This window comes from Aythya fuligula, chromosome 1, assembly GCF_009819795.1.
Source record: "Aythya fuligula isolate bAytFul2 chromosome 1, bAytFul2.pri, whole genome shotgun sequence".
Classification (NCBI taxonomy): Eukaryota; Metazoa; Chordata; class Aves; order Anseriformes; family Anatidae; genus Aythya; species Aythya fuligula.
Window position 1 is genome coordinate 26627295 of NC_045559.1, and position 26950 is coordinate 26654244.

General features: G+C 39.1%; 1 protein-coding gene across 1 annotated transcript in view; it reads right to left on the reverse strand.

The window, feature by feature from the left end:
- MET (MET proto-oncogene, receptor tyrosine kinase) overlaps positions 1-18077 on the reverse strand; it is a 71459-nt gene extending 53382 nt beyond the window's left edge. Inside the window, exons 1-2 of the mRNA XM_032182387.1 lie at positions 16878-18077; positions 2486-2677 (exon numbers count right to left, since the gene is read on the reverse strand). Of these exons, the coding sequence (XP_032038278.1) occupies positions 2486-2677; positions 16878-18077 (1392 nt within the window). The remainder of the gene's footprint in view (positions 1-2485; positions 2678-16877) is intronic.
- Between the last annotated feature and the right edge of the window lie 8873 nt (positions 18078-26950).

The following is a 26950-nucleotide window of genomic DNA, read 5'->3' on the forward strand; positions in this document are numbered from 1 at the left end:
CACTGCAAATCTGCTTTAGTTGGACATTTGCTAATGAACATGTTTGAAAGCACTTCCTAGATAACTATTAGTGTAAAAAAAAAAAAAAAAAAAAAAAAAAAAAAAAAAAAGACTTAATGTAAGTGTACATTGAATTCTGGAAAAAGTGATGTCTTCTGTATTCTAGAGACATAGTATTCCTTCCAAAACCATCTAAAGGCAAAAAAAATACTAAACATTTTATCTGGAGGTAGTGTCATTAAAGCTAGTTGGTATGCTTATTCTCCTGCTGGTTGCACCAAATCCTCAAAGAAAGAGCTCCTACTTACTACAGTATGAGCCCAATGCTAACTTCCCTCTGTAACTCTAGCCAATCTAATTCAATGATGAGAATATTTCTGCTAATGGCAATATGCAGTGTACACAATAGCCTTTCTTTTGATCTGTAACTGAACCTGGAATGGGAAATGTGTCCTGGAAATATTTTAATTGTTCCATGAGTGGGTAAATGTCTGAATGAGATGTATGGTGCAGGACTTGAATGAATAATTTAAGGAACATTACAAATAAAAATAATGCTGCCTTGTGCTTTCCACCACAGCTCCCTAAAAGCTTTATGGCAGCCCAAAACAAGTGCAGTGAATAAGACAGTGGCTGTTATTAACTGTATATTTTAGATAAGGAAATGGCTTCAGAAAGGTTAAACAAATTGCTCATGTTCACTGTGTGAACCAGTATCTATGTTTAATAACAGAGCGTAGGTTGCTCCTGTGCTCAGCGTGTAGCTCTTAGCATTTGCCTTTCCTGTGCTGAAGACTAGCTGCAGCTTAAAGATAACGAGGTCGTCAAAGCAAGTTCAGGTAAAACTGGCAGGGTTGTCACTGAACATTTTGTTAAATTCCTGTCTTTTAGGGGGAAAGGAGAAATGTAATTTTCTCTGATTTTCTCCTGTTTTCCACCTGTCCTATATGGTAAATTACTTTCACCCCCCTCTTTTCAGGAGCACTATGGGTTGTGCAACCCAGGGCAGGTTCTGCACCCAGTCTGTGCAGAAGGCAGTAGTGGGGATGTTGGATACCCTTTGTCCAAAAAGGGTGCCAATTGGGGATTAGCAAATACTGGGGACAGTATGTAGCCCCACTGGATGTGGTAGGGACTGAGAATGAGAGGAAGAGAGAAAAAAGAGAAGGCATATTATTTAGTCTTCTCTGATGACTCATGCTACATCAAGAATTTATGAAAAGGTGTACGTGCCCAAGTGGTTTCTAGTGGAAGATTACCAGATGTGGGAAAGTTGGAAGGGCACAGCAGCACATGATGGCCTTCTTATCAGGAGTCAGTTAATGACGGTTGAGGGACAACTGCTAAATTTGATGACTGCGGCCTACAGAGCAAAGACTCTCTAAAGCGTCAAAGACTGCCAATACATTTGGAAGTCCACTAGAGGACGGATAATACTGGCAGAGTAAAAAGAACATAGATCCCTGGGTGCAGGTGGGATCCAGGCTGAGATACACACCCAGGCTGGACCCTGTGGTGGCTGGAGAAGACAAGCTCTCCAAAGTGGTCATTGTGGGTTGACAGTGATTGAAAGAAGGTGCGTAAGTAGAGGAAGCCCTCATTGTTTTCAAAGTATTTTGTCTTCTCATGTTTGACTGCCAAATTTTTAAAAGACTGGCTGTATGGGTTAGATTTATTTTGTTATTCACCTACAAAGAAGGTATGCAGGCTAATCTACCTGCCTAGATTAGTTATGTACTCAGTGGAGGGAGACAGACTTCTCAGGAGGGTGATTTACCACTCACTATGGAAAACCTGGTTTAAGACAGGAAAAATTGCTGTCCAAAAGAATAGTGAGAAGACAATGAGTCCTAAAAACTGAGATGTACTCAGCGAGACTTGCAACTAGATGACAGAGCAGTTAATCTCAATTATTCAGCTGTGAGTCGTAAACTCACATGGGTATGAAGCAAGTAGTTTGCTGCCATAGAAGTGGATCAGTATATAGAAACAACTAATGCTCTTTCTTGTACACTGTAAACTGTCTGGGCATTTTACTTTAAACTAGATATAATCTGATCTTCTAGATCAATTGACCATATGAAGCATGCATCTGAAACTGTTCAGAGAATCAGTCATTGCTTTAGAGCTTTTTGCCCCCAGCTGGGGTTGGAGAATGCTTGATATGTATCTAGGACAAAAAATTCAGTTTATATTCCTTTCAAAGAAATGTAGTTTGTGCAGACCAAAAAAGATCTCTGGACTGAACCAGCCAAAGTGGAGATATGGCGGATTTTGCTCCAAAACCATTGCTCCAAACCACAAAGCCCATGTGAAACATTTAAAATGCTGAATGCTCTATTAGATGCTTTGTCTATGTTCCAGAGGCTCTATTTTACTCAGCAATTTGAATTTTCTAACACCCCGTTAAACTTGATAATACCGCTCCTTGTTTTTCACTATTCTGTTTAACTCCAGTGTTTTTTACTGTGAAGGTGATATTTACCTGCATGAAGCGTCCCTCCAAAGTTCCCAGATTAGCAACGGTAAGGTTCCCTTTGGTGAAGACAGATATTGAAGTTAACAGGACGTTGTTGAACTGGCCCATGAACAAGTCAACCCTCTGCAAAGGAGTTGTAACTTCTAAGCGATATTCATCATCTTGTGCTCTGCAGTATGAAGCATTTCTTGAAAAAGCCTGTTAGAAAATGAAGTACAGATGAGTACTGTCTTTATGAGTAGGAATAGATCTTTGTCAGAGTGAAGTCATTTAGCACAAATGCATTTGACCAAAAGTATTTTAAAATGTTTCAAACTTAATTGCTTCATCAGTTATGATGTTCTTTGAGGAAGGCAATGACTTCTTAACATTATGGGAATGCTTCTTTCAACTTTTTTATTCCCTTTGTAAGGAAAAAGACTGTAAGGTCTTTATTTAACCGGATGATATATGTGTAAGCATATATATCAAGGTTTTCTTTCTCTAGGTGAATTTCATAATGCTCCGTCTCCAAGGGTCTCAGAATTCTTTGATTGCAAAGCTTGATCAATGACTCACCTGCTTCTAGAACAGTGATTCCTAGAAAACGATTCTCTAAAAACTTTGCATTTTCACTTTTTTTTTTTTTATTAAAATAAGATTTTCCAGCATTTTTCTTTTTCTGTTCTCTTTTCTTTCCCTACATTTTTTTTTTCAGTGATATGCAGAAAAAGGTGGAGAAAGAGGTGGAGAAAGAGGAGGAAATAAAGCAGGAAAAATATGTTTCTGATTGTATATAGTGAAGCCAGCTTTTTATAATTACTTAGGCTGTTATATTGATCATTTATTGCCTTTGTGCTATTTCGTCCAATCACTATGTCTCAAGCGCACTGTAGTAGTTGCTGCTTTTGCAGGATTTTCTCTTTCAGTTTGGTAATCGAGAATACAGGTTTTTAATTTTCATTGGAAAAATTCTTGAACAATTCACTTTAAGATATCTCTAGAGAAGAATATAACCTTCAGTTCTGATAATTCAATTGTAATCTATTAACTGAAAATTCCATTACTATTGATACTACTTCATCTGTTTTGGTGAAATTGTACAGATAATAACCAGGAACCCCCTAAAGGATCTCTAACCAGTTTAAATTTGGAAGTCATCTACTGTGTTCCCACTGTAGCATCCTTTATGAATAAACATGTAGGAGGATTATAAAGGATTTTAGGATAGTCCCCTCTGTTGAAATCAATACAGAGCTAGGTTTTCCCTATTTTTTTTTCTTATTGATTTGTTGTTGTTACAAACATGTTTAAAAAATCCTTTTAAAAGCTTGAATTAAGCCTTTTAAAGACAGTCAGAGTCTTTCTACTAAAGTCGATAGGCCTGGATCATGCAGTTAGGGACAAGTAAAATTTTATTTTCATATTTTCTTGATTTGGGTGGTTTTCCTTCTGCTACTTAGAGTACTATTAGAAAGAAAATAATGAATCAAGGATTTCTTGTTTGCTTAACTCCGTTGAATTCTGGAAAAACCCCAAGGCATTGGAAATGCTACTAGCAAACTGTTTAACGTAATAGCTCCATCCTTTGCTGTCAAATTGTTATGTTTCTGAACTGTGCCCAGCAATAGCACTGGCAGGTGAGGTTTCTTATGATCCTTGGAAGTTGCTACCAGCAGTTGTGACAGCTTTTCTCTCCAGGTGTTCTGTCAATTTGTTGTATCATTTATGTAAAATCCTGTATAAGGATTTTACCAAACAAGTGCAATTGAAATCTTTATGCCTAATCATAGCCTAACGATACAGGAAGAGGGCTTCCATATTAGATCTGACACAGAAGTGACTTACTGGTTTGGTTACCTACATGCTAAAGTGTTTGCTCTATTAGTTTTGATATTAACTGTTAACGTATGGTAGGAACTGACCTAGGAACTTTGCACTAGGCACACCAAACAGTCATTGAATAAACTTTACATATTTTTAACCCAGTACTTGACTGGGTTAAGTCATCAACAGGAGACAAATTTAATTTTTCTTTGTTTTGGCCAACAAACAAGCGAAAAGCGTTATTCTTTTGCACTCATATCCTATCCAGTTGAAAAATATTTCTGAAACATCTGTGCAAAGATTACTCATACAATGAGTATGAATAGTTCAAGTGCAGAAAGATGTACAGTTCTCATGCTTTTTGAAATAAGGCAGATTTCTGAGTTTACCCTCCCCCAGCTTGGGACCTCTGCTCTTTGCTATAATTCCTTTCCTTCCATGAGCAAACAACTTTAGGGAGAATGTTTCAGTGCTAAACCTAAAAAAGTACCTCCTCCTGTGTGCTTATCTTAACACGTTTTGAGCATCCTGATGCTCCTTGTGAAACTCTGTTCAAGTTTTTTTTGGTTTTTTTTTTTTTTTGTTTTGTTTTGTTTTTTTTTTTTTTTTTAATATGGCTGCATTTTCCTGTTTGCCCCAATACCTTTCCTAGCTTTCCTGAAGTCATTTCAGCCACAAAGTCATTTCAGCCTTCCTCAGAGATGTCGTAATTTTGGGTATCTGCCCAAAGACCTGCAGAGTGTTCCACATATGGCTCTCTTACAAAACCTGGCGCTTCATGGATCAACCATAACATAAGGTTAGCTGTTCAAGAAATACGAATGCTTTGATCTTTGAGTAGAAATACAGAGATTAAAAGGCTACTTAGAAAACTAAAGGAAGATTGATAGCACAGAAAACTTCAGCAAAGAAGCTGCTTTAAATTAACTCTTTGAAGATTGAATCTCTGCCTCCCTCTCTCTTTCTCTCAGTGTACACATAAGTATCCTCTTGGCTGTCAATGTGGAAAAATAACTGATGTCAGATGATGCACTCTGGATATTACGCCAAGTTGCAGTGACAAATCACACAAATATTGAAATGGACGATTAGAGCACTGGTAAGTGCGTGGGTTGGGCTATATTGCCTCTCTTGTGTGATGAGAGGTGCCAGTTGGGTGTGATTCACAGCGAGGGCTTTGTGAAACTGGTGTAGGTGTGCCACTGGAATGCAAAGAGGTGCGGGAAAGCCCTGCCTTTTTTCTGTATCCAGAAGGTAGGAGATAACACACTACCTTATTTGTTCATAGGGGAAGTTTTGGTGTTTTGGAATTTTCCCTGGACTCCGTCCATGGAGGACAAACATACCAAAGAAGTCCCTAGACATCAAGCTGGGCTATCAAGAGCTGTTGCTGCTTGGTGGTTAACTGATGATTTACACCTCATGTTCAGTGGACTTAAAAATATTATTTTGGACAGAGTTGCATATTTGAAACTAAAAGTGCAAAGCAGGGAGGAAAACTTAAAGTTTTAAAGTTGCTAATGGAAATCTCAAAAAAATACCCAGGTAGGTCAGTGTCAGTATTTAGTCTCCTGTCCTTTGGTCTGAATAGACTCAGGGTCCAAAAAAAAAAAAAGTTTAACCAGGGATTTTTTCTGAGATTTTCTGATATTTGCAGTGACTGCTGTTTGGAGAAACAGTTCAGTAAGCATTCCTCCAGACCTGTCTTGCTACAGCTGGCCAAAACCGCTCTTCTTATTTAAGTGCAGTGCTCAATTAGATAGTGATATTATGTCTTGATCTGATGCTTAATGTCTTGAATAAACTAGAAATTAATGACTTAATCACTGCAGAGCATCTCATGCTGTCTTGCAAACAATTTGGAAGACATCATTAAAATTAAAATTTAATTTGACAAATTGAAGAAGTATGCTGAAATTAACAAGATTTACTAGTGTGAATTGTAAAATGCTACACTTATGAAGGATAATTCAAGTACATCGGGAATATGTAGGAGTCTTATTTCCTACTGGTTAGTTTATGTGACTTTTAACTTGTTAGCTGTCAGGAATCAAATGCCTAATGATCAGCTTTTGTTTTCTTCTATGGATCTTGGGAGTCTCCCTCAAGAGAAATGGGCACCCAGAAGTGCCTACAGCATTTCTCCTTTGAGCATTTCTATGGCATAACATGGTGGAAATGTGCTGCAGCTGGAGGAGATGGAGTCTGATATCTGCAAATAGCAAAAGTCCATTTTCAACGAATAACTGCTGTAGTGGGAATGAATAGATGATTCTACATAACAAATTGGCTCCCAATCTGATTTAAAATGGAAACAGTGTAGGAAGACATTTAGGAAATCTCCTGAATAGTTTCTTATCTCCTGTTGTGGAGGTCAGTGAGTCAAGATAAATAAACTGCAATTTTCAGGACTGTGTCCTGCTGGATTCAAATACATAATGATGTAAAACTTATATAACAGACTCTGAACAGCAAGAGTAACTGTGGGGAAGACAGAAGGACCTTATCAGACTTTTCTCTCTCAATTTGCTTGAGTATTTTTAGCCAATAAAGTTTTGCTGTTCTGTAATGCGTTCAAATTTCCTGGATAGTTTGCACTATTTCTCTTCAGGTAAGCAATGCATTTGATCACTCTGTCTTCTCAAGTGAAATACGAGAGGTGAAATTTTGGCTCCAGTAATGTCAGTGAAGCCAGGATATTGCCTGAAAGGGATGAGTGACTTGATCAGCATCGTACTGGAGTTAGACCCTGTACCATCTCTTTTCCAGTGCCAAGTTTAAAAATGTGAAGTACATTATAAAGATCTCCTGCCTATTGTTGTTATCTCTGAAAGGAATTACTCCTTGGATTTCATAAAATTCATAAATCTTCCCAGCTGTCACATACCAGTCTCTTTCATTCTATGCTCAGTTAGAGAAGACTACTAAAATCCTTATTCTTATAGCTCCAAGACAAGGTGAGGAGAAAAATAACCAGGACAAACTTTCTGGCCTCTGGCCCATTTATGGACTCTATTCACCTCATGCCTTCTTCTGTCGGTTCCCTTGGCAAAGGGACAAACTCCTTTCTCCTGTCCCCTGTAGTTTCATGCCTTAGCTGGTCAGAATGAATAAAGCACAAGGGAGAAGAGGAGATAAATATAAGTAGCTTTCTACTCCAGTCCCATGGAAGAATATTTTCTCTGCAATTTGAAAGAAGGAAAATTAATGAAATGGACCCAATTTTACTACTAGCAATTCTAAAAAGCCACAGTCACATTTGTTTTTCTCACTATACATAACTGTCACAGACTATCTGAATTCTTTATAGTTATGGGCACAATCAATGATCATACAATGAAAAATTATGGACACACTTATTTTTTGGAAGTAATTGAGCAGAAAAGAATCTCTTGTGAACGAACTCCAGTGCTGTACAACAGGCAGGAGTGAAACCAGCCAGAATGGAGGAGCATGAGAAACAGAAGTTCTTTGGATGCAGTGTGTTGGCTTTTGCCAACAAGATCAACTGCAGTTCCACAGCCAGACTTGTCATCTGTTGGATCAGCACAATGGCAGAATGAGTTCCCAAAACTTGCTGCTGCATTTCCAAGAGAAGCAACTATGCGTAACTAAACAGGGATGGCCAGTACTAGCCGTATGTACTGTCCAACAGCAGGCTAAATGTAAAACAGTGTTCTTTATTGGCACCAAGATTACATTACCTTCTTATTCTCCCACTTCATTTCCTTTATCCAATATTACTAATGAAGAGCTTGGGTCTTTCATTTTGAACTATTGCACACATTTATGGTGGTGGGCTCAGTATATCATTGGAAAGAGGTATTCCAAGGGGACAAATCAGCTATTATTTGCAGTAGGGAAGCCAGACTAGAACAGTATGTTGGAGATATGCCGTGCATAGCCCACCTGCTGCTCTCACAGCACAGAAAGACAGATAATGTTCATGTGGAAGTGGCAGCATTAGGTATTGATATGATGTAAGCTTGCCTTTTTGAAGCTGTATTCTATCAAAAAACTACCTGGATTTCAGAAATTACTCAGAAGTCAAATCACAAGAGAAAACCCAAATGCATGAAAATGCAATGCGACTTTTAAAACAGATTTTTGCAAAATATCAACAGACATCATTACCAAGCACTTTTTGTAATACTAAGGAGGGGCAAAACAATAAAGCATGGAGTGGGCCAATTTTGCCAAAGGGACACACATTTCTGCACTAAAAAATTCCCACAAAGCAGACCTATTGTGTTTCTGATTTCTTCATGATGTCTGAAAGACAAACCTAGACTGTAGGTACTGTGAGCTCAGTCCAGTGTTCACTGAGAACTGAACACATCTGAGGCAGGGGACTGGGTTCTCCTGTTTCTAAGAACTTCTGCTGGGGCACTGAAGCTTTGCTTTAAATGGGAAAAGAGTTTTTTCCTCTGTTTATTTTAAACAAAGAGTTGTTTCCCTCTTCCTTCCTCTTCTTCCCATTATTCCTCATGTATTTGAAAGCAATTCATTTTTTTATTTTTATTTTTATAAAATACAGGAGGGGTATGTTCCCTTTCTGAGAATAAACCTTCAAATCTCAATTGCAAAGTAAGAGACTTGAAGAAAAAGCAACTGGAAACAATACTTTAAAATGGAAACAACTTTCAATCAACCTTAATTATACAGTGGCCACTACTATGTGTTGCCATTGCCTGCAGATAATCTAAGTTACAAAGGAAACCAACCCTTCAAAATAATACTTGTTGCAAAATAAGGAGAAATTTAAAGGGAATTACTGAAAGATCTTTCAGCTACACTTTCAGCTTCCAGGACTTGATCTAGAATTCACTAAAGTCAATGGAAAGATCATATAAAAGTTTATGACTCCCAGAAAAAAAAAAAATATGTTTTTAACAACTCTATTGATGCATCTTACATAGTATCATTCCACTATCTCCTATACTTGTTGCTTTGATCTACTTCAGTGCTCAAATGGGGGGGGGGGAGACGGTTAATGTAGTGATGCTCCACTTAAGGTAATAAGGTAAAAAGACATCCATGTTAAATGTAATTAGTTAATACAAATTAAGATGATTACATGTTCTATTGTCAAGATCATTCAAAGAGTTATTTGCTTTTGTCATTGAACAGTGCTGCGTAAGTTTTCATAATCTGGTTAGTGCATTAGCACTAAGTCAATCCTATTGATTCAGCAGATAAAATGGACCTGAGTAATCTTTGCATTTTGCTTATTTCCCTTATATTAATTTAACATTTAACTCAGCATACAGATTATCAAAGGAGAGGTGTTGAATCATTACAGATTTTGAAGAAATAAAACAAGGTATAAGAGCTGTCAATATAAACAGTTTTGCTGTACACTGATATAGTGCATCAGGTACATTTTTCACAGAAGTCCTTATTTACATGGAAGCTGTGATGAAATGGATAAACTGTGAATTCCATCTAGACCAGCGATCCTAAGATAATTTTGAGCATGGAGACTTTTATTCCAAGATAACATTGCACAACAACTGCACATCTAGCCAAAACAGTGGTACGAGAGACTCCTGGGATAGAAAGGAGTCCAGAAAGTAGGAGAAAATCATGCGGTTTGCCCTAATTCACACAGTCAGAACATTAAAGCAGAGTCACATCTTCCTTGAGAAAATGAAGCTCTCATTATCACTTTCCCCAAGATCATTCTTCCTCTAATGGTTCATTGTATTCATCTACTGCATATCCAGGGCAAGTAGTATTTCTTTGTGACCTGCACTTGCTTTCTGAACCATTTGCACAATGTTTTTTCTTCATTAGCTGTATTTTTTTATTATTATTATTATTCAGTATGGGATTTGACTCTGGTTTTACTTGTGTCTATGGAAATCAGGAGTAATTCCATTCTGATGTAAAATCTGTCTGAGTTCAGAAACCCACATACCACCTAGAAAGTCCGCGTAACACAGCAGTCTCCTGGATACTAATTGCTCACTGTTGCTTTAGTGAGCAATAGTGAAGGTGATGTGGGGTCCTGAGTCAGATCAAACTGTGAGCAGAGAAATGCTGAGGTAAGGTTGGTGCTGAGGGAGATGAAAGGCAGATGTCTGCTTTGTCAGGATTTTCATCCTAACTGCAGACAGGATAAAAAAGTGTTGTTCATAGACAGACAGAAATGGAAAGCTGGAAGCTTGTTAGACTCTTACGACAGCATAATATCTGAGATGGGTGCCCTCTGGATATGCCCCTTCATCATTTGGCAGCAGAAGCTGAGGGAAATTCATTCCTAATTTAGATATCTCAGCTAGCTTCCAAAGCCAGGTGGGATGAATCCAGGAGTCAGTAGATCTGCATGCGATGCACTGCAGCATCAGCTTCTCTTTCTCTGGGACATGGATTTGCATCCACAGAAACCCAAGCAGCTCTCTCAGGCAGGGCTGACACAGTCCCATTACAGTACATCCATCAGATGTCACAAAGAACTTAGACTGGGGCAAAGGAGAACTAGAATTTGCTTCACACACAGGAAAACAGACTTAGATCTGAACTTTACATCTTTAGTGAGTGTCCTTAATGCTGCACACCTGCTAGTCTACTTTTTGGAGACCTCTTCTTGTGGGGTTGCAAAGCGTTTCAAATTTTTTCAAAGTTACACGGGATGAGAAAATTATTCTCTGTCCAATTCTAATCTTTAGAGTAAATTAAGGGGCTTCAGAAACTCTGAGACATAAAAAACACATGACCAGAGAATCCAAGCATCCATGTGAAAAAATAAAAATTGCTTTCTGCTTGAAATGATTGTGTGCGATTCCAGAGAAACACAGCAGTCACTCTCCCACAGTAATAACCAGGGAACCCTGCCTTCAGTGGAAGAATTTGATTAAAAACTCTGGAAATGGAACATTATTAGTAACTCTGGATGATAAAGCAGTGCCCTTTGCAGAAAATGGTAGGTTAACGGGTACTACTTTTTCACAGAGAAATCCAGCTTTCATCGAGAAGATGATAAAATACCAAGCAGAAACACTGGGAGGCAAACAGAGACAGGTCCTTAACAGGAGATCAGGGGAAGGAAAACTGTAGCTTTTGCAACACTCAGACTAACAGGTCAGCTCTCAAACCCCATTGCTGCTGGGGCTTGGAAGACTCTGCAAAGATACCTACAGCTCAGGGCAGCGCAGTACTTTCCAGAGAAGGTCCCTGACCTGCCTTTTTCTTTGTCATGATTTTTTCTTGGGAACTTCCTTGTGATGGTGTCCCTGGTTATTCCCAGATACAGAACAGCCCTTCACCTTTACAGTTTATGCCTCTGATGAATCTGGCCCAGCCTGAGCTAACCTTAACGACAGCCATAGCTCATATCATACCCATGCACACACCCATACTGCTTCTTTCATTACTGCTTAGCAGGAGCTCAGACTGTTTCTGTGACCCTTCAGGCTGTGATATTTGCAGGCCTTGCAAGGCTAAGTAGGTAGATGGCTGTGTACCTAATGCCGGAGGGACTCAGGGTGGTGCCTGGCACCCTGTGTCCTACAGGACACAATGGACACCCTTGGGGTGTTTCCTGGACTTTCTGCAGACAGGCAGCGAGTGCAGAACAGAAATGTGGATGCAGCCCATCACTTTAGTACTAAGATTTAAACCTGTTTTAAAGGATGTTAGAGCACATCGTTCATCACCAACTTGCTCTTCATTTATCTGCCTGAGATGTCAGAACCCACTGAGAAGCTTGCACAAAATCTGTACGGATGGGAGCAGGGTCCATGCCCAGGCAGAGTGCTGTATGCCATTTGATATAACATTTCCAGAGGAATAAATGACAACCAACCAGAGGGATCCTGGTGCCTGACTTTGAGGGAAAATATTCAGGCAAATTCTACTTGAAATATAAAAACACATTTCCTCCATGCTGTGAGATTATCCAAATAAGCCACATCAGCCCTTCCTAATCAGAGAGATGTGGTGTTATTTTTAAACCTGCCAGTTTTTGATTTTTATTTTTAAAGCCAAATGGTGTGGGATATTAGAGTTTCGGGACCTCAGAAGAGTTATTTGTCTCTGTTTATTTTATTAAATATTCCTAGACATACCCTAAGGATGACAGATCAATAAGTGCCTTTGTGGTTTCCTGATAGAAGGCAGCAATTATTTTCTTCCATTACAATATAAGCATAACCCAATTTTACTCATCTATCATGACGTGTAATGGTAATAAAGAAGCATCAGCATGTGTTCATTTTCCTGTCATTTTATCTTTTGTTTTGGTGATCTTCTGTTTTCATTTCATGTTCTTCCAACACGATTTCTCTCTCTTTGTGCCTTCCATTTGACAAGGAGTGGCGACCAGCTTGTTTTGCTTTATGACACTTGTGGGAAATGCAGTAGCAAAAGCCTGTCTGCGGTTTCCCTTTTCCTGGGCAGTAAATGGAGTATGTCAGCCTTTCACCTGAACTTACCTGCTGAAGGAACTTTACAGAGCTGATTTTTGGTTTCATTTTTAGAGGTGCTTCTCCGTGGAAGTCAGTAGGGACTGAAGCTATCGGAAGGTATCAGAGGAGAAATGGTCTCACAACTGTTTAGTAATAACAGACAGAAAGTCTGAATGAAGCCCGTAAAATTAAGATCTAACTAATGATAGTTGAAATGTACAGATGAGATTGTCAAGGCTAAACTCAACCCATCTTCCTCACACGGAGAATCCCATTTAATCTGTGATAGAAGTGCAGACTACTGGACTATGTTTCCAGATGAAGTAAGCAGTATATATCTCTCTCCTTAGCTAAGTACTCCTCCATTCTAGCACCATGACCGAAAGTGACTAAGTGTGACCAAATATAATTTGCTAAAAACCTACATCCAGTTTCCTCTTCATTGTGGGTGAAGAGATTCCTGAACAGTGATTCAAAACCCTCCACAGCAGCTACCTCTCAGCTATCTTTGTCCTGACTTGGGCAATAAAACTCCTTTACCATGACTCCACATTTTTCTTTTAATTTGAAGCCACTTCTATCACCTCCTTTCTGTCATTGAAGTGACAGCCAGCTCTTCACTGAGGGAAAACCTCAGGAAGCATTAACTGGTCACAGCTCCACAGAAGTACATCTGATAGCAGCCAGATGCACCATCCCATTCACTTTTCCTAACCCTGACCTCAACGAGTCCAGGCTTTGCCTTTGCAAGTATTTCACTTAAACGCAACTGGAAATGTTTTATTTTGATTTTAAAATGCTTTCCATGAACATTGGAATAAGTGAAGCATAGTTGTGTCTGGATATGTATCTTGTGGTTAGTTGACTTTGTTCTGATGGAGAGTTTTTCCATGAGTGAGCAATACCTGCTTTGGTCCCTGTTAGTCCCTCTCATGTTTATAAAGAGGCTTCTTACACTTCATCAGTTTCCACATATAACGGATCTTTCTCTAGATTCACACCCGGATTCGCATATTTAAAACTTCTTATTGTTGAGGGCAACTAAAAGAAAGACAGGCACACCATAGCACAAAGACATAAACTTCGTTGCTTTTTAAAACAAAGAGGCTAAAAGCTAATGAACTTTGTCATCCACATCAAAATTAGTCGAAGTGTTTTTTGTATAAATGTTGAAAATCTGAGAAGAAAGGGTTGAGGAAATGTTTTGGATGATTTATTCTGGTTTATTTTGTAGCCTTAGCAGCTTTTAGCAGCCTTAGACTAAACAGTACTGTGGGACAGCCTCTTAAAAAGATGGACTACCCCAAAGTCCAACCAAATTATGTACAATTTTCTTCTGGGACTTTTTTGGTAATATGGAATGGCCCTCATCAATCAGACTGCAACTGTAAATTATCAGATATCATTGCACTCCCTTGCAAGCATTGCTGAAGGCACTTTTATTCTTTTTAATTTTGAAGTTAGTGGTATACCATATTCACTGCCGTACTGTTTTCACTGTCATATGACTAAATGTCACAGTGGTCAGTGCCTTTCACTTGCATCAGTGGTCTGTGGTTTCATTCTGTCAACGTTAAAAAGAAAAATCATCTTGGCTGCATTACAAAAAGCAAGTTTTTAATTTTGCCAAAATAAACTGTGACAAACTTTCACAGTTTATAAAAGCTTTCTTTTAAGTTGAAGGTGACTTATAAAGGGGAAATTGTGTTATGTCCTTATGTGAGTTTTTATAATGTACAAAAAAGGGCATAAGAAGAGTTGAGAAGTTTGGGATATTTAGTTTTGTTTTTACCTCTAGCAAAATCAGGGGAGGTCAAATCTGACAATAATGTAGATTCCTTCTTCTGCCTTCTCCTTCACTTCTTTTGCCCTCTAACCTTGCAGGTCTGTTTTGCATGCCTGAGAAAAGTGGGTTCATAAAGGATGCCTGGCAAATTCTCGTGACTTATGTTTGGCTAACTGAAACCTGAAAAAACTCACAGGACTCTTTTCATTGGAGCCCTAGTGATTCATCTGGAATAAAGTAATGAAAATGAATGTCAAGGCTTGACAGCCTTGATATCTCTGGGTTAAGCAAACAATCAGGACTAAAAAAAATCAGACTGCCTTTATGTCATTTAAACAAACCACAAGAAATCAGAGCAACGTTTTTCCCTTTATCAATTTAATGTAGCAGAAATCAGAGTTCTGATGACATTTCTTGAAAATGGGCAACTATAATAAACCGTCTGCAGTATAAGACATTCAGTTCTGATATGCAAAGCAGCAGCAGACTCTGGAAAAGCTTTTGAAACAAGAAAGTACTTCCCAGCATGTGTAAAGTGACAAATTATTCTGTCAATATTTTAATGGTATACTTTGCAATGAAAAGCTCACCTTATGAAACAGGTGCATAGGCAAGAACAGAATGAGATAAGTTAAAGGCCACAAGCTTTAAAGATAGTCACTCACAAATAAAATATGCTAGGAATAATAAAAAATAAAAAAATAAAAAAATAAAAAAAAAGAAAAAAAGAAAAAGAGAAAAAAAGAAAAAAGAGAAAAAGGAAAAAAAGAAATGAAAAAAAAAAAGCACTTTCAGAGAAGAACTATGTTCATTGTGAAAAATGAACTGAAAAATGAAAATAAAAGGATATTAAGAACTGGAATGAAACATCAGGACAGCAATAAAGCCATGAACAAAGACAAGAAGTTACTGTACTGCGTGTTTTCTATCTTGTTTTAGTACCTGAAAATTGTTCCCCCCTCCTTAAAAAGGAAATGAGATGCTACATCTGCTGTGGTTGCTGTATCAGCATTCACTGGCAGTGCCTAGGTCTGGGCTGAGCATCAGGTGCCTGCAACAAGCAGTTGATCCCTGAATGTGGAGGCTGCTGTGATGATGCTGATGATGCTCTGCCTGGGTTGGACCCCACATCTGGGCACACTCTCACTACTGGGGAAGAGCCACAGTACCTTGGATGCTTCTGCAATGGATGCTTCTGCAGAGATGCCCCACTCCCACCTCTGGCAGTGAAGACCTGCCCTCGCTTTTTACATTCAAGAAGTTCCCAGCTCCACCACCTGCTCCCGATGGCCTGGGCTGGGCAGCCAGGCTGAGGAGAATGCTGGTGGCATTGCAGCGATGAAGGCCTGCGGTTCCCACCCTCACCCCAAGCCTTCCCCAAATGCATGCTGAGCTGTTGCTGTCCTGGCCCAGCCCTATCCCTGCTCATGGGGCTGAGCAGCCTCTTTGTAACCCTTCTGGCCCTGCACTGTGGCAGAGGGCAGCATGCCACCTCGGAGCTCCACGTTTCTTTTATTTGAGAAAAGAAAGCTCCACAGGGAGCACCTATAAGGCCCTGCTGCATAATTCCAGGTGAGAATGTTTTATGTTCCAGAATAAATTTTAAAAGTACCCAATTCCAGATCCTGTATTTTCTTTACAAGTGCTGCCATGGGCACAGACATTGACTAGAAAGAAAGAAATCATTCCTCTGATTCTTTCACCTCGGTATTTCAGGGGGTTGGAAAGCAGCAGACACCTGAACACACGGTGCACAGAGAGGCCACCTTTCCTATCCAGGACTACTGGTATCCTCATTCAGACACGCTTTTAATAGACACTTCTTTCATTAAGAAAACTGATTTCAGTGGGACCGTTTATGTATCAAGCATGAGTAATTGTATTACAATCTGGCTCTTCATGGCATGTTCCAAACCAGCTCTTTCATTATTATTTTATTTTTTTTTTTCTAAGGAGGGCAGTGATTCAGCATTAACATGGTTTAAAATATGAGTGATATTTTCAGGGACTCCTCAGTGCACAAGGAGATGAATGTTAATGAAGACTTCTTTAAAATAGTGAAAGAAGTAATTCCCTTAATGTTCCATTTATCTGCAGCACAGACTCTTGAGAACACAGAATAACAATTACTTACAAATAAAAAGGCTTTTTTTTTTTTTTTTTTTTTTTTTTTTTTTCCAGTTCAACTAATACTTAGCACCATAAGGACTTCGATAATTTTCATAGTCAATTTACAGGAACTTGTTCTTACAAAGATGAATCATCAACAATGCTAAGTAATCTGAAATTATCAGGGTTTCACATTTTGCAACCGAAGCTGAAAGGACAGCTATATGACAATAACATAATCAAAGAGAGAACAAGAGTCCTAAAATGTAAAAAATTAATCGTCACTTACCCTGTTCAAGCAGTATTTGCTGTCTTTCCCATAAAAGTGTTGGAGACATTTCATGTTCTGCTTGTCGACAATTTTGTTGAAGAACTCGTTGATTGTTCTCACAGAGACGGCACAGACAGCAGACCTGTTTGTTGGTTCTGAGGAATCGGGTTTACTTTGTGCAAAAACGCCATAGAGAATATCGTCGTTCAACCCAAGGCCCATTTCATGGGCTAGAGCTGCACCTGGCTTGCTTACATATGCAGCTTGCAAAATGTTGAATACCTCCTTTCGAATGGACCTCTTCCTCCGCTTTTCGGTAAAAATACACTCAAGAGGCATTTCCATGTAAGAACGCATCTCTGAATCTAAAGTGCAGAAGCGGATAATTCTAGTGTGGAAAGCCTGGGAGTCGAGAGATTCTCTCTGGACAGTCAGAAAATAGACAAAGTGGTCATTTTCAAAGGCATGGACATACCTAATGGGATACGAGTCGCGGAACTGAGGGAGTATGTCTATGTAAGACTGATCTGTCAGAAATTCAAACCCATCCTGTGTTTCTTTTAGCCTTCTAACTGATATTGAATGCAGTACATGGGGGGGTTGAAATGCAGATGTCACAGTGTTTCCAACAAAGAAGTTGACAAACCTGTCCTTTTCAGTCACCAGAACTTTGGTTCCTAATGTGCTTACAACACAATCAGGACAATTATCTGGTTCTCCGTCCACCTGTGGTGAATACATGCAGTGCACCTCGCTTTCTATGTCAGCGGGGTTGTCAGGGGGAATGATGTGACGGTGACAGATGCCTCCGGACACGCTACCACAGCTGATGAGCTGATCATCGTAATAGGTTTCTAAGAGCAGTGCCATGTTGACGTTATCCTTCCATACACTGCTAGATAAATTGGCTTTATCTTTGCAGTCCTCACATGGCGTACAGTCAGGATTCTCCAAAACGGGCCCAGTCTTGTACACAGAAATGTTCTGGAGAGTTTCATTTAGTACATAAATCTTGTTGATGGCTCCAATATAAACATGATGCTTGTATAAAACTACATTCTGAATTGGTGTCTCTGTGACGAAGTTAGGAAGATCATATTTTACATTCAAGTTCATCTCTGATTTTTTAGCTGCTTCTTTGCATTGTCCATAGCTTCTCTGCAGCAACGCAAACAGGAATAGGATAATCCCAGAAGGATAGGCAGTAACAGGCTTCATTGTCAGAGGTTTAATCTGTCAAAACATATTTAAAGGGAAGAGTCGTTATATTTCTTAAAGTAAAACATGAGTTTATCAGTCATCAGAAATCTGTTTCTAGGCTGCACGTATTAGCTGAACTATTTCAGTGTAAGAAGTGTCATAATCTTACTTAGTGTCCTTAATAGCCTTGTGCTAAAAACTGCTATGATTACTGTTCTTAGTGGGTACCCGTTTTACTGCTTTCAGAACAACTCACAGCAGGATTTTATTATGATAAATTTTGCAAGACCCCTTGGTGTATTTTACAATGATAGAAGAGAGACGACTACTTCCACATCGGCATTAAAACAGCTGACTGATAAGGTTTAAAACAAGATGGTTTATAGGTAGCTGAAAGCAAATGCACTCAGGACACTCTCACAATGCACACAAAGCAGATATAGCACTTTGGTGTGTGGATATAAGGCACTTGGCAAGTACCCTAAAGGGCTGAAATGGTTCTTAACACAGCTGCTCAAAAATAAGAAACAAAAGAGGTTAAATAATGTGCAGAACTGAGCTGGTAGTGGGCTTCTCTTTTATTCTGTTGGCATTTTTGAGTAACCATGGAAGAGGCTTTTCTCCAAAAGAATAGAGGAAGAAACCCCTGTCTCTCCCCTTCCAGCTCCCCAGATCGCTGTCTTTCATAAGTGCCCATTTTGGAAAAAGAATGTTTTTTTTCAGCCAGCTCTACTTCTTGGAATAGTAATTTTCCCCAGTGTTGACAAGGTTTTGTAATATATTGTTAGAATATTTTATGCATCATGTGGTGCCTGGCATGTGCAAGTTTTATTTTAGGCCTTGTACCACAGCAATAAGTCACTCTGGTGAACCCTTAGAAGATAAAGGCATATCACTGTATCGTAAACAAAAGGGTATCAAGTGACCTAGAGCCATTAACGGATGAAATAAAAAAAACTAGCACTTTTCTTTTTTAACTTTTCCACACAATTGTTTGATGTGGCTTTAAAAAACAAAGACAGATGACTAGTGTGATATTTCACCCCCCTGAAAGATCAATTAAATAGACTGTGGTTATGAGCATTTTGGTGCAGTGTCCACACCATGCCCCGTCACACCAGACATTTTCTGCTAATGTCATGACACAGTTGTTAAGCTAAATTTAGCTGCTTCATGGAGAACACAATTCTGCATTCTAACAGCAATATGATCATGTAACTTTTGGAAAATGCTTATAGTTTGGCTACAGTTAAAGCAACTGTTGCTAATAGGGAAATGCTTAAAGGTTTCAAAACAGACAACCTTGAAAATTACAAAATAACAGGACAAATCAGGAGCTCTATATTGACTTTTTATTTCATTAAGACTTTAAGCAAAATGAAAAGATGACTATAGACCAGACCCATCTCAGCTGTATATAAATTCAGTGTCTTTACTTGATTGATTAAAACAATCCATCAATAATTCTCTTGCACTCTTTGTGACATTCTATTTCAGCATCTACTGAATTCTTTTTCTGGCTTACCTCATTAATTACACAAAATAATAGGTTTTGGAAACTAAGACTTGTTCTTTTTCCCTGTTATCTGATAGGAGTCATGATTGAGAGCTGGGGGTAAAAATCAGAAACAGGCTGTTTGCAAGTACTAGCTGGTAAGAACAATTCACACTTCTGGTACTGAGAAATGAAGATCTTCTTTCAAATCAACATTTTCAGATATTAATTAGTGATAACAGAACGCTGGAAATTAACCAAACATGTGTTTATGTTCAAAATAAAGAAATAATAATAATAAAAAAGAACAGGAATATTATTATAATTAGAAAATAAGCACAGTACAGGGAATGCTGACTTCATATTTTATGGGGCAGGAAACTGTTTTCTCATCCCGTGAAACTTCTTGCTCTTACAGATTTTTTCCTGCTCTGTACTGGGATGAAACCAAGAGCTTTTGAAGTTTGTGTGGAACACCCAAAAGTCACAAGCAATCCAAGAACAACCGTGTTCACGTCCCTGCATCAACAGTGCTGAGCTGGGAGGAATGGGAGACTGGTCCAACTGTCTGTCTCCTTTTAGCCAGCATTTCCACCCTGAGAAACTCTGTTAAAACTGATACATTCCTGCAGATTTCGTTCTGACAAGTCAACATGTTCTGACAAATACTAGATTAAGCAGAAAATTCCAAAAGTGCTCAATTTCTGACACAACACAGAGGCAGATATATTCTTTACATCAACAATTTTGAAGCCCAGTGACAGCGGTGGGTCTGAACATGAAAAGAAAAACAATAGGTGGGACAAGAGTAGGATGAGGATGAAGATGATTGTCCACAATTACAGGAATAAAGACCCAAGGTTACTTGTCAGCCAGGCACTGACTTTGTTTCAGTGTATTCAGTATTATGTTCTTGTTTTAATATGTTCCCAAATAATTTCCCTCCCAGTGTGCCCAAATATACCCCCTCAGTCTCCTGCTCACAATCCTCGCTGTTCTTCTAGCCTCAGAAATAGAGGATCCCTAGCTGTCTGACAGTAAACCCCAGTGTGTGCTTCAGAGGGATTCGGAGCCATAAATACAGACTGACTTATTCTTTCCCTCAAACCACATCTTGGGATGTGAGGCCAGTATCCTCAGCTTATATCCAGTTGGTGAAAGAGCACTGGTTTGAGTCTGTGCTCTGGAGTCAGAAAAATTCCTCCTCAGACTCCTTTAGCAAAGGAGATTCAAAACAAAGAGCTTCGTAGCAAGAACAAGGGTGGGATTCAGTACAAAGCAACAGATGCCAGGAATATTAGGTATTGTATTTCACCACAAGGGGAAGGAAAATGTGAGTGATAAATGGCAACCAAAGCATCTTTGCTCTTATATCTGAGCTCTATCATTGTGTCTTCCTTTGTATGCTTGTGAGGTGTTTCAAGCATCCTCCTAGGCAGAAATCTGTGGACTCTCACTTACAGGAACCTCAGGCTCAGTAGGCATGGACAGCTTTAGGGAAGATGGTTCCCCACAGTGTGTATCTCCAGCAGACTGTGAATCTTTCCTCAAGGTTTCTGAAATCAGAAGGCATGGGTTCTCTTCTGAGACAGATATAGCTTAGGGAGGACACAGAAGTTTTGTGAAGAGTACAATGTGCAACTCCTTTTTTTAGGTATTTGTTTTTTCACAGTCCTCAATTCATAGAAGCTGGTACTCAGTGAGACTCCTGTGACTTCAGTTCCTCTTTTCATTTGCATTTGACCCAGAGTCTTTCTCTGCTCCATAGCTGCAGACTCCAGCACAGAGTTGCTTTTTGTAACCTTCAAACCAGGTCATTGCAAACACACTTCACTTGAATACATCCTGAAGAAGCAGGAAAACTTTGGAAAATTAAAAACTCAGTCCCACTTACTTCAAAAGTCCAATAGTCCCACTTTTCCTAAACACATACACAAATGCAATTTCTGTTGAAATTAAGCACTTAGAGTTTTGCTGAATTACAACCAAAATACTGAGGCTATAGAAACACTTTTTCAATACAGGTCAAAGAACTATTTGCTGTCTATCAGTTGCAAAAGGAAAACAAGTAATCCCTTTGTTTCTCTGCTTTATTTGAATGATGGATGCTGTTCATTCTTTCGTGACCTTCCTGTGACTTCTGTGTCAGTGACTCTTTCATGTGTCTTCAGAAGACTCGAAAGCTTTGGCCTGTGATAACTATCAGCAAGCAATAGCTGTGGATGGATTATGCCTTTTGTAAGAGGTATTTTCAAAGCCTATGTCATGATGTGCTTATTTTTCCATCCCTCAGCAGGCACTAGCTTGTATAACTCATGAGAAAAAGCATTTTGGTCAACCCTTGCAAGTGGCTAGTAATGATGTGTCATATTAGTGTGCCTAGCAACTCCAAGTGTTATGGATGATGCTTTCCACCAGGCTTGGCTTGAGTGTTTGTGTGCCAGTAATGGCTTCCCAATGGCAATCATCTTCCTACAAGCCTCGTTCTCCCTAACTAGGGCTTAGATGATAACTTCTGAACATTGAACATTATGTCTCTCCTTCATACTGTTGGTTGCCACTGCACTGACTAGTCAGGCCTGGCCTGACTATTGAATAACGTTCACGCTCTCCTATACAAGGAAGCCAGAAAACAGCATTGTGCTTGTCTTCCTAGCCTCATTTCAACAACACAGGTCCCATTAAGTCTGATCGCAAGGCACTCCATGGATCTGCACAAGCTAAGACAGCATGCTGACGCAAAAGAAAGGTTTCCATAGCTTAGTTGGTGTACCTCATCTTTCCTTACTGCATTACAGAAAAGGAAACACTGGGGTCCTGCTGATCCTACGCATGGTGTGCAATGGCATGATTATACAAGAATACATTGGCTCCTCAGGTCGTTTCAGGTTAGGTACAGCAGAGCCACGCTAATTTTTATTTCACAAACCCTATTGTCAGCTAATATACAACAAATGGCAATGTTTTCCCATATTTAGGAAGTATTTGGTAATACAGTTCTACCTTTTTTTTTTTTTTTTTTTTTTTTTTTTTTTTTTTTTTTTCCCCAATGGGATCGTACATCTTGTTACTATAGGCTCTGACAGACTCATGATGACAGATTTATATAGGATAACCACCATGATTACTGCTCCTGAGAGTTCAGTTTACTTTACTGTCCTGGACTGAAAACTGTGCCAGTTCAGGACCTGATTCCCCATGGATCAGATGCCCTGCCATGGAGACAGCACCATCACTTAACAGGACAGGGCAAATAAGAGAGGGAGATGATAACAGCTCCATCCATCCAACTTTAATCTTTTGTTACAAATCTGTCACAATGCTGGCACCAGCTTCCGCAGAGTAAGCTCACAGTGGACATGTCCTCAACAGACTTTTCAATTAACCTATTGCATCTGAAGACAGGATGGGTTATACGTAAAACATTTATTGAAGTTGATTTTCTATTTTGTATGTCCACAGACTAAAAATGTTCTTAACATAGAGCTGCTAACCTGAATTAGCTACCTTGAATTAAAATAACACAGGGAACAAGGAAATTGGAGTCAATAACTCAGCATCAAACATACAAATTATCCTTGAGTTGAATTCAAATGGCTAATCTGAGTTAAAATCCATATTTCTTTGCCCTAAGCACTATTTTCACCCTACTTCCCTGATTTAGGTTGCTCATTCTGACTAGGACAGGAACATAACTTTTCTGCATGTACACTAACATGATTCATTTCCCCACTGCAAAGAGTCATGGGACTTAGTATCAGTGATTTAGGTCACAAAGTCATTCATAATGTAGCTGGGAGGTTTCCATGGTATGCTAAGAGGTAGCTATAGTGTGTGCATGCATGCAGAGGGCTTACGATGAAGAACTGGTAGGCAGGCAATTGCTGGGGAATCTACCATTAAATAAACCTTTTACATCTCCAGTGCATTGGTGTGTGTCAGAAGAAATTGCTTTCATTAACATGTTCAACTGATCTGTAAGCTCTTTCTTACAGTATTCAAATACGAAGAAACAATCCAAAATCTCATTGCATAAAATATACTCTTTAATATCCATTACTGGGTCCAATATACCATTGTAATTCACAGCAGCTTATAACAGAAGTGTTTTTGTTGTCTACTAGGTTTATTTTTAACAAGTATTAAAACACACACAAAAAAACCTAATGTACCCTTTGCTATGGAGAAAATGCTATACTTATTTATCATTAATTTTCTATAGGTGTCCTGCAGTGCAATAAAGTGTAGTGTTTGCTTTGAAACTTGCAGCAGATCTTAACATCCTAATACCAACTCATCTCTTGGGTCTGTAGCACAACTGGATTTATTTAATCACTTTTTGTTGTGATAAGGTACAATGGCACTACAGGTTGTTTCATAATGAACCTCAGCAAACACTCACTGATATATTACAAGTGAGTGGAGCAGATCAAGAGCTATTCCTTGTCCAGGAGGACTAATTGAAAAGGTGGAATACAGCATTTGTTGGAATTCAGTGAAATTTCTTGTGTGAGAAAGTGGTACTTACTCTAAGGGCTGAGAAATCAAATCTACAAAGAATGGGAACCAAAAAAAAGAAGTTCAGTATATATGAAGACTAATTGAAAAACATTGAGGAAAAATCCACAGTAAGGTAAGTCCTTAATTGTTTGTCCATGCTTATATTTCCAGATATATCTGGAGCTTTAAATACAGGAGGACTGATTTCCACATGTGGAAGCATAAAGATGGAAGGATTTTTTTATTTTTTTTTAAATAGTGATATTGTTTGGCAATAGTGGGAAAACAGAAAGTAGACTTTGAACAACACAACATTATTGATCCACTCTGTTTATCTGAAATGCAAGGCAGCAATTGTGGAGCTTCATTAACAAAATACCTGTGATGTTATTGTGGTTCTTTACCACTACCATTGGCAGTAAAATAAATCCAGTACTAGCACAGACCTAAACTCTACATCTGCAGCAAATAATCCAGTATGACAACTGACGTGTAAACATTTTAGTCCATATGTTCAGTCCAAGTAGAAAAGGAGATTTGTGGTTGCAGAATAATATGCTATGCTTGTTGTTGTACATGTCACAACCAATAATACATAGTAGGCTGGTTTTCTGTTTCAGGTGAGTGAATATGGAGATATTTGGGTTTCACTCCCATTTTCTTGTGTTTGGATAGACTAATACATCTCATTGTATTTTTACTGCATATGAAAAACAAAGATCTTTACTGACTCTAGCCAGCTGAGACAAATACAGACATGTGTCCTGGTTGACTGAGGATGTCATACAACTTCAGGAAGAAATACAAGTCCTTTTCAGTGAGTATAAAAGTACCTTACAGTAGGAGGAAGCAGTTTTTCTGAGCTGATCCTGTTGATCAACTTTTTGCATGAGTCTAAGCATTTTGTGGTTGTCTGTAAAGAATGGGGACAGTGTAATTTTCTTGGAATGTAGTTCCGCCTTTCTTAAAGAGCCAAGTTGGCAAACCTGGCTGTAAGCACAGCTTTAGATCCATTCCCTTGACTACTCTCAGCACTCACTTAGATTTTCTACTTTATGCTTTATGGTTACAACATCTCTCTACCTGAATTCTTGTATTGAAATGCAGAATGAATTTTGGAAGCCTTTCCTGTCTTGTAGTAAAACTAACAGCCTTCCATACTGTGATAATTAAAGGAATGGCATGGGTCATAAAATGAAAAAGATTAAAAGGCAGATAGCAATGAGTAACCAAGACAGCATACAGATCTGATCTAAATGTTCTAACAGCAATTATGAATGATCTTGATGCAGGGCATTTCCTGCAGTTTAATTGTCATTTGGTGCTAATGGTCCTCAGGAGTCCCTGAGACAATAACTCTTTATAGCCAAACATTAATCTTAAAAAGAAATAATACTTATTCACATCAATAGAAAGTGATGATAAAGTATATTATATAAAATTAGTACCAAAATATCTACACAATATCTATCAAGTTATCATATTTTCTTTTGATGTTATAGTAAATATAATATTAATAGCAACAAAAACCCAACAAGTCCCCGAATTCCTCCAAGGTGTGGAACAAATATCTAGGATACCAAGCAAAAGAAATTGTGCTGGCTCTGTTCTTTTCTCTGAAAGGGCTGGTAGGGTAGTGTCAAGCAGTGGCTTTTCTGCTCCACGACGCACATAAAGCATGCCACTGGGTGCCATGACTTATCCCTGCTCAGTGTCACTGTGTCTCTGAGAGCACAGTGACAAAACCTAGGGTCAGGGATGTCCAATATGTTGCTGACACCCTGCTTGATAGATACCTCATCAAGCCAAGATGTTGAGGTCAAATTTTGTGCGGGGTCCCCATGAGATCAGCACATCTCAGGGATTAACTGAGCTCCCAGGTTTGAAGAACTCACCCCAGGCCTGAAATGAGGCACTTGCCTCCCCTCTGCTCAGCCTGCTGGATTATGCAAGTAGTGGAGATGTGGAAAAAGCACCGCTTGTGGAGCACTGCACAGAGATTTTCAGGTTGCCCCCAAGCCTACTCCTTGCATCTAGGAACTTTTGGGAGGCTGCAGAGCCGATCTGGCCTGGCACAGCCTTGTTGTGCTGACACTGTGATTTGTCCACATTATTATATTTAGCATAGTGCTAGAAAGCAGACTGTGCTCCTTCCATGTCCAAGCTGGCTCCACAGGCAGTATAATCACAATAATATAATGTATTGGAAATAACTAGCCCTGTCAAACACAAACTGCCCCTGAGCAAAACAAGCTTGGTGCTCTTTGCCCCATGGAAAAACGTGGTGCAAACCCTCAGAATGGCTACAGAAAAAAATGAACTGGCTGTGTTTGTAAACCAGCTAGTGGAAGCAATGAAGTCTATATTTATGTCTTAGCTTAACAGAACACATCCTTTATCTGATACCAAAGTTAATAATTTGATGGTCTACCTAGCTTCGTAGCAGTTTTCTGATAATCAAACAGGAGCAATGTCAAGGATAGCGTTCACTTCACGTCTGTGTTTGGTTAGGAGGTTATGACCTTTTCTTTTTAATGCTGACCTCGCTTTTGTCACTGCAAGATTATGTTATTGCAATGCACTTTAACTGATGCCCTACTTTCACTCAGTTTAGAAAGTGAGTTAATGATGGCTCATTGGCTAGACTGCTGCCTTGCTGTGAACCTGTGATTCATGATCTGCTTCCAAGGACTTTACAGTATTGGTATTCATAAATCCCGAAATGGCCTGGGACCAGCCTATCTGACATACCGGCTCTCACCAGAGGCAACGGTGTCACAGCTGCAATCAGCAGAGTGGCTGATCTGGAGCAGCCTGGGCTCCTTTTCTGGCAGATCTCCCTCAGCAAGGGTCCGTCAGCCCCAGCTTTCATTCTGAAATATTGCGCTGACCTTCA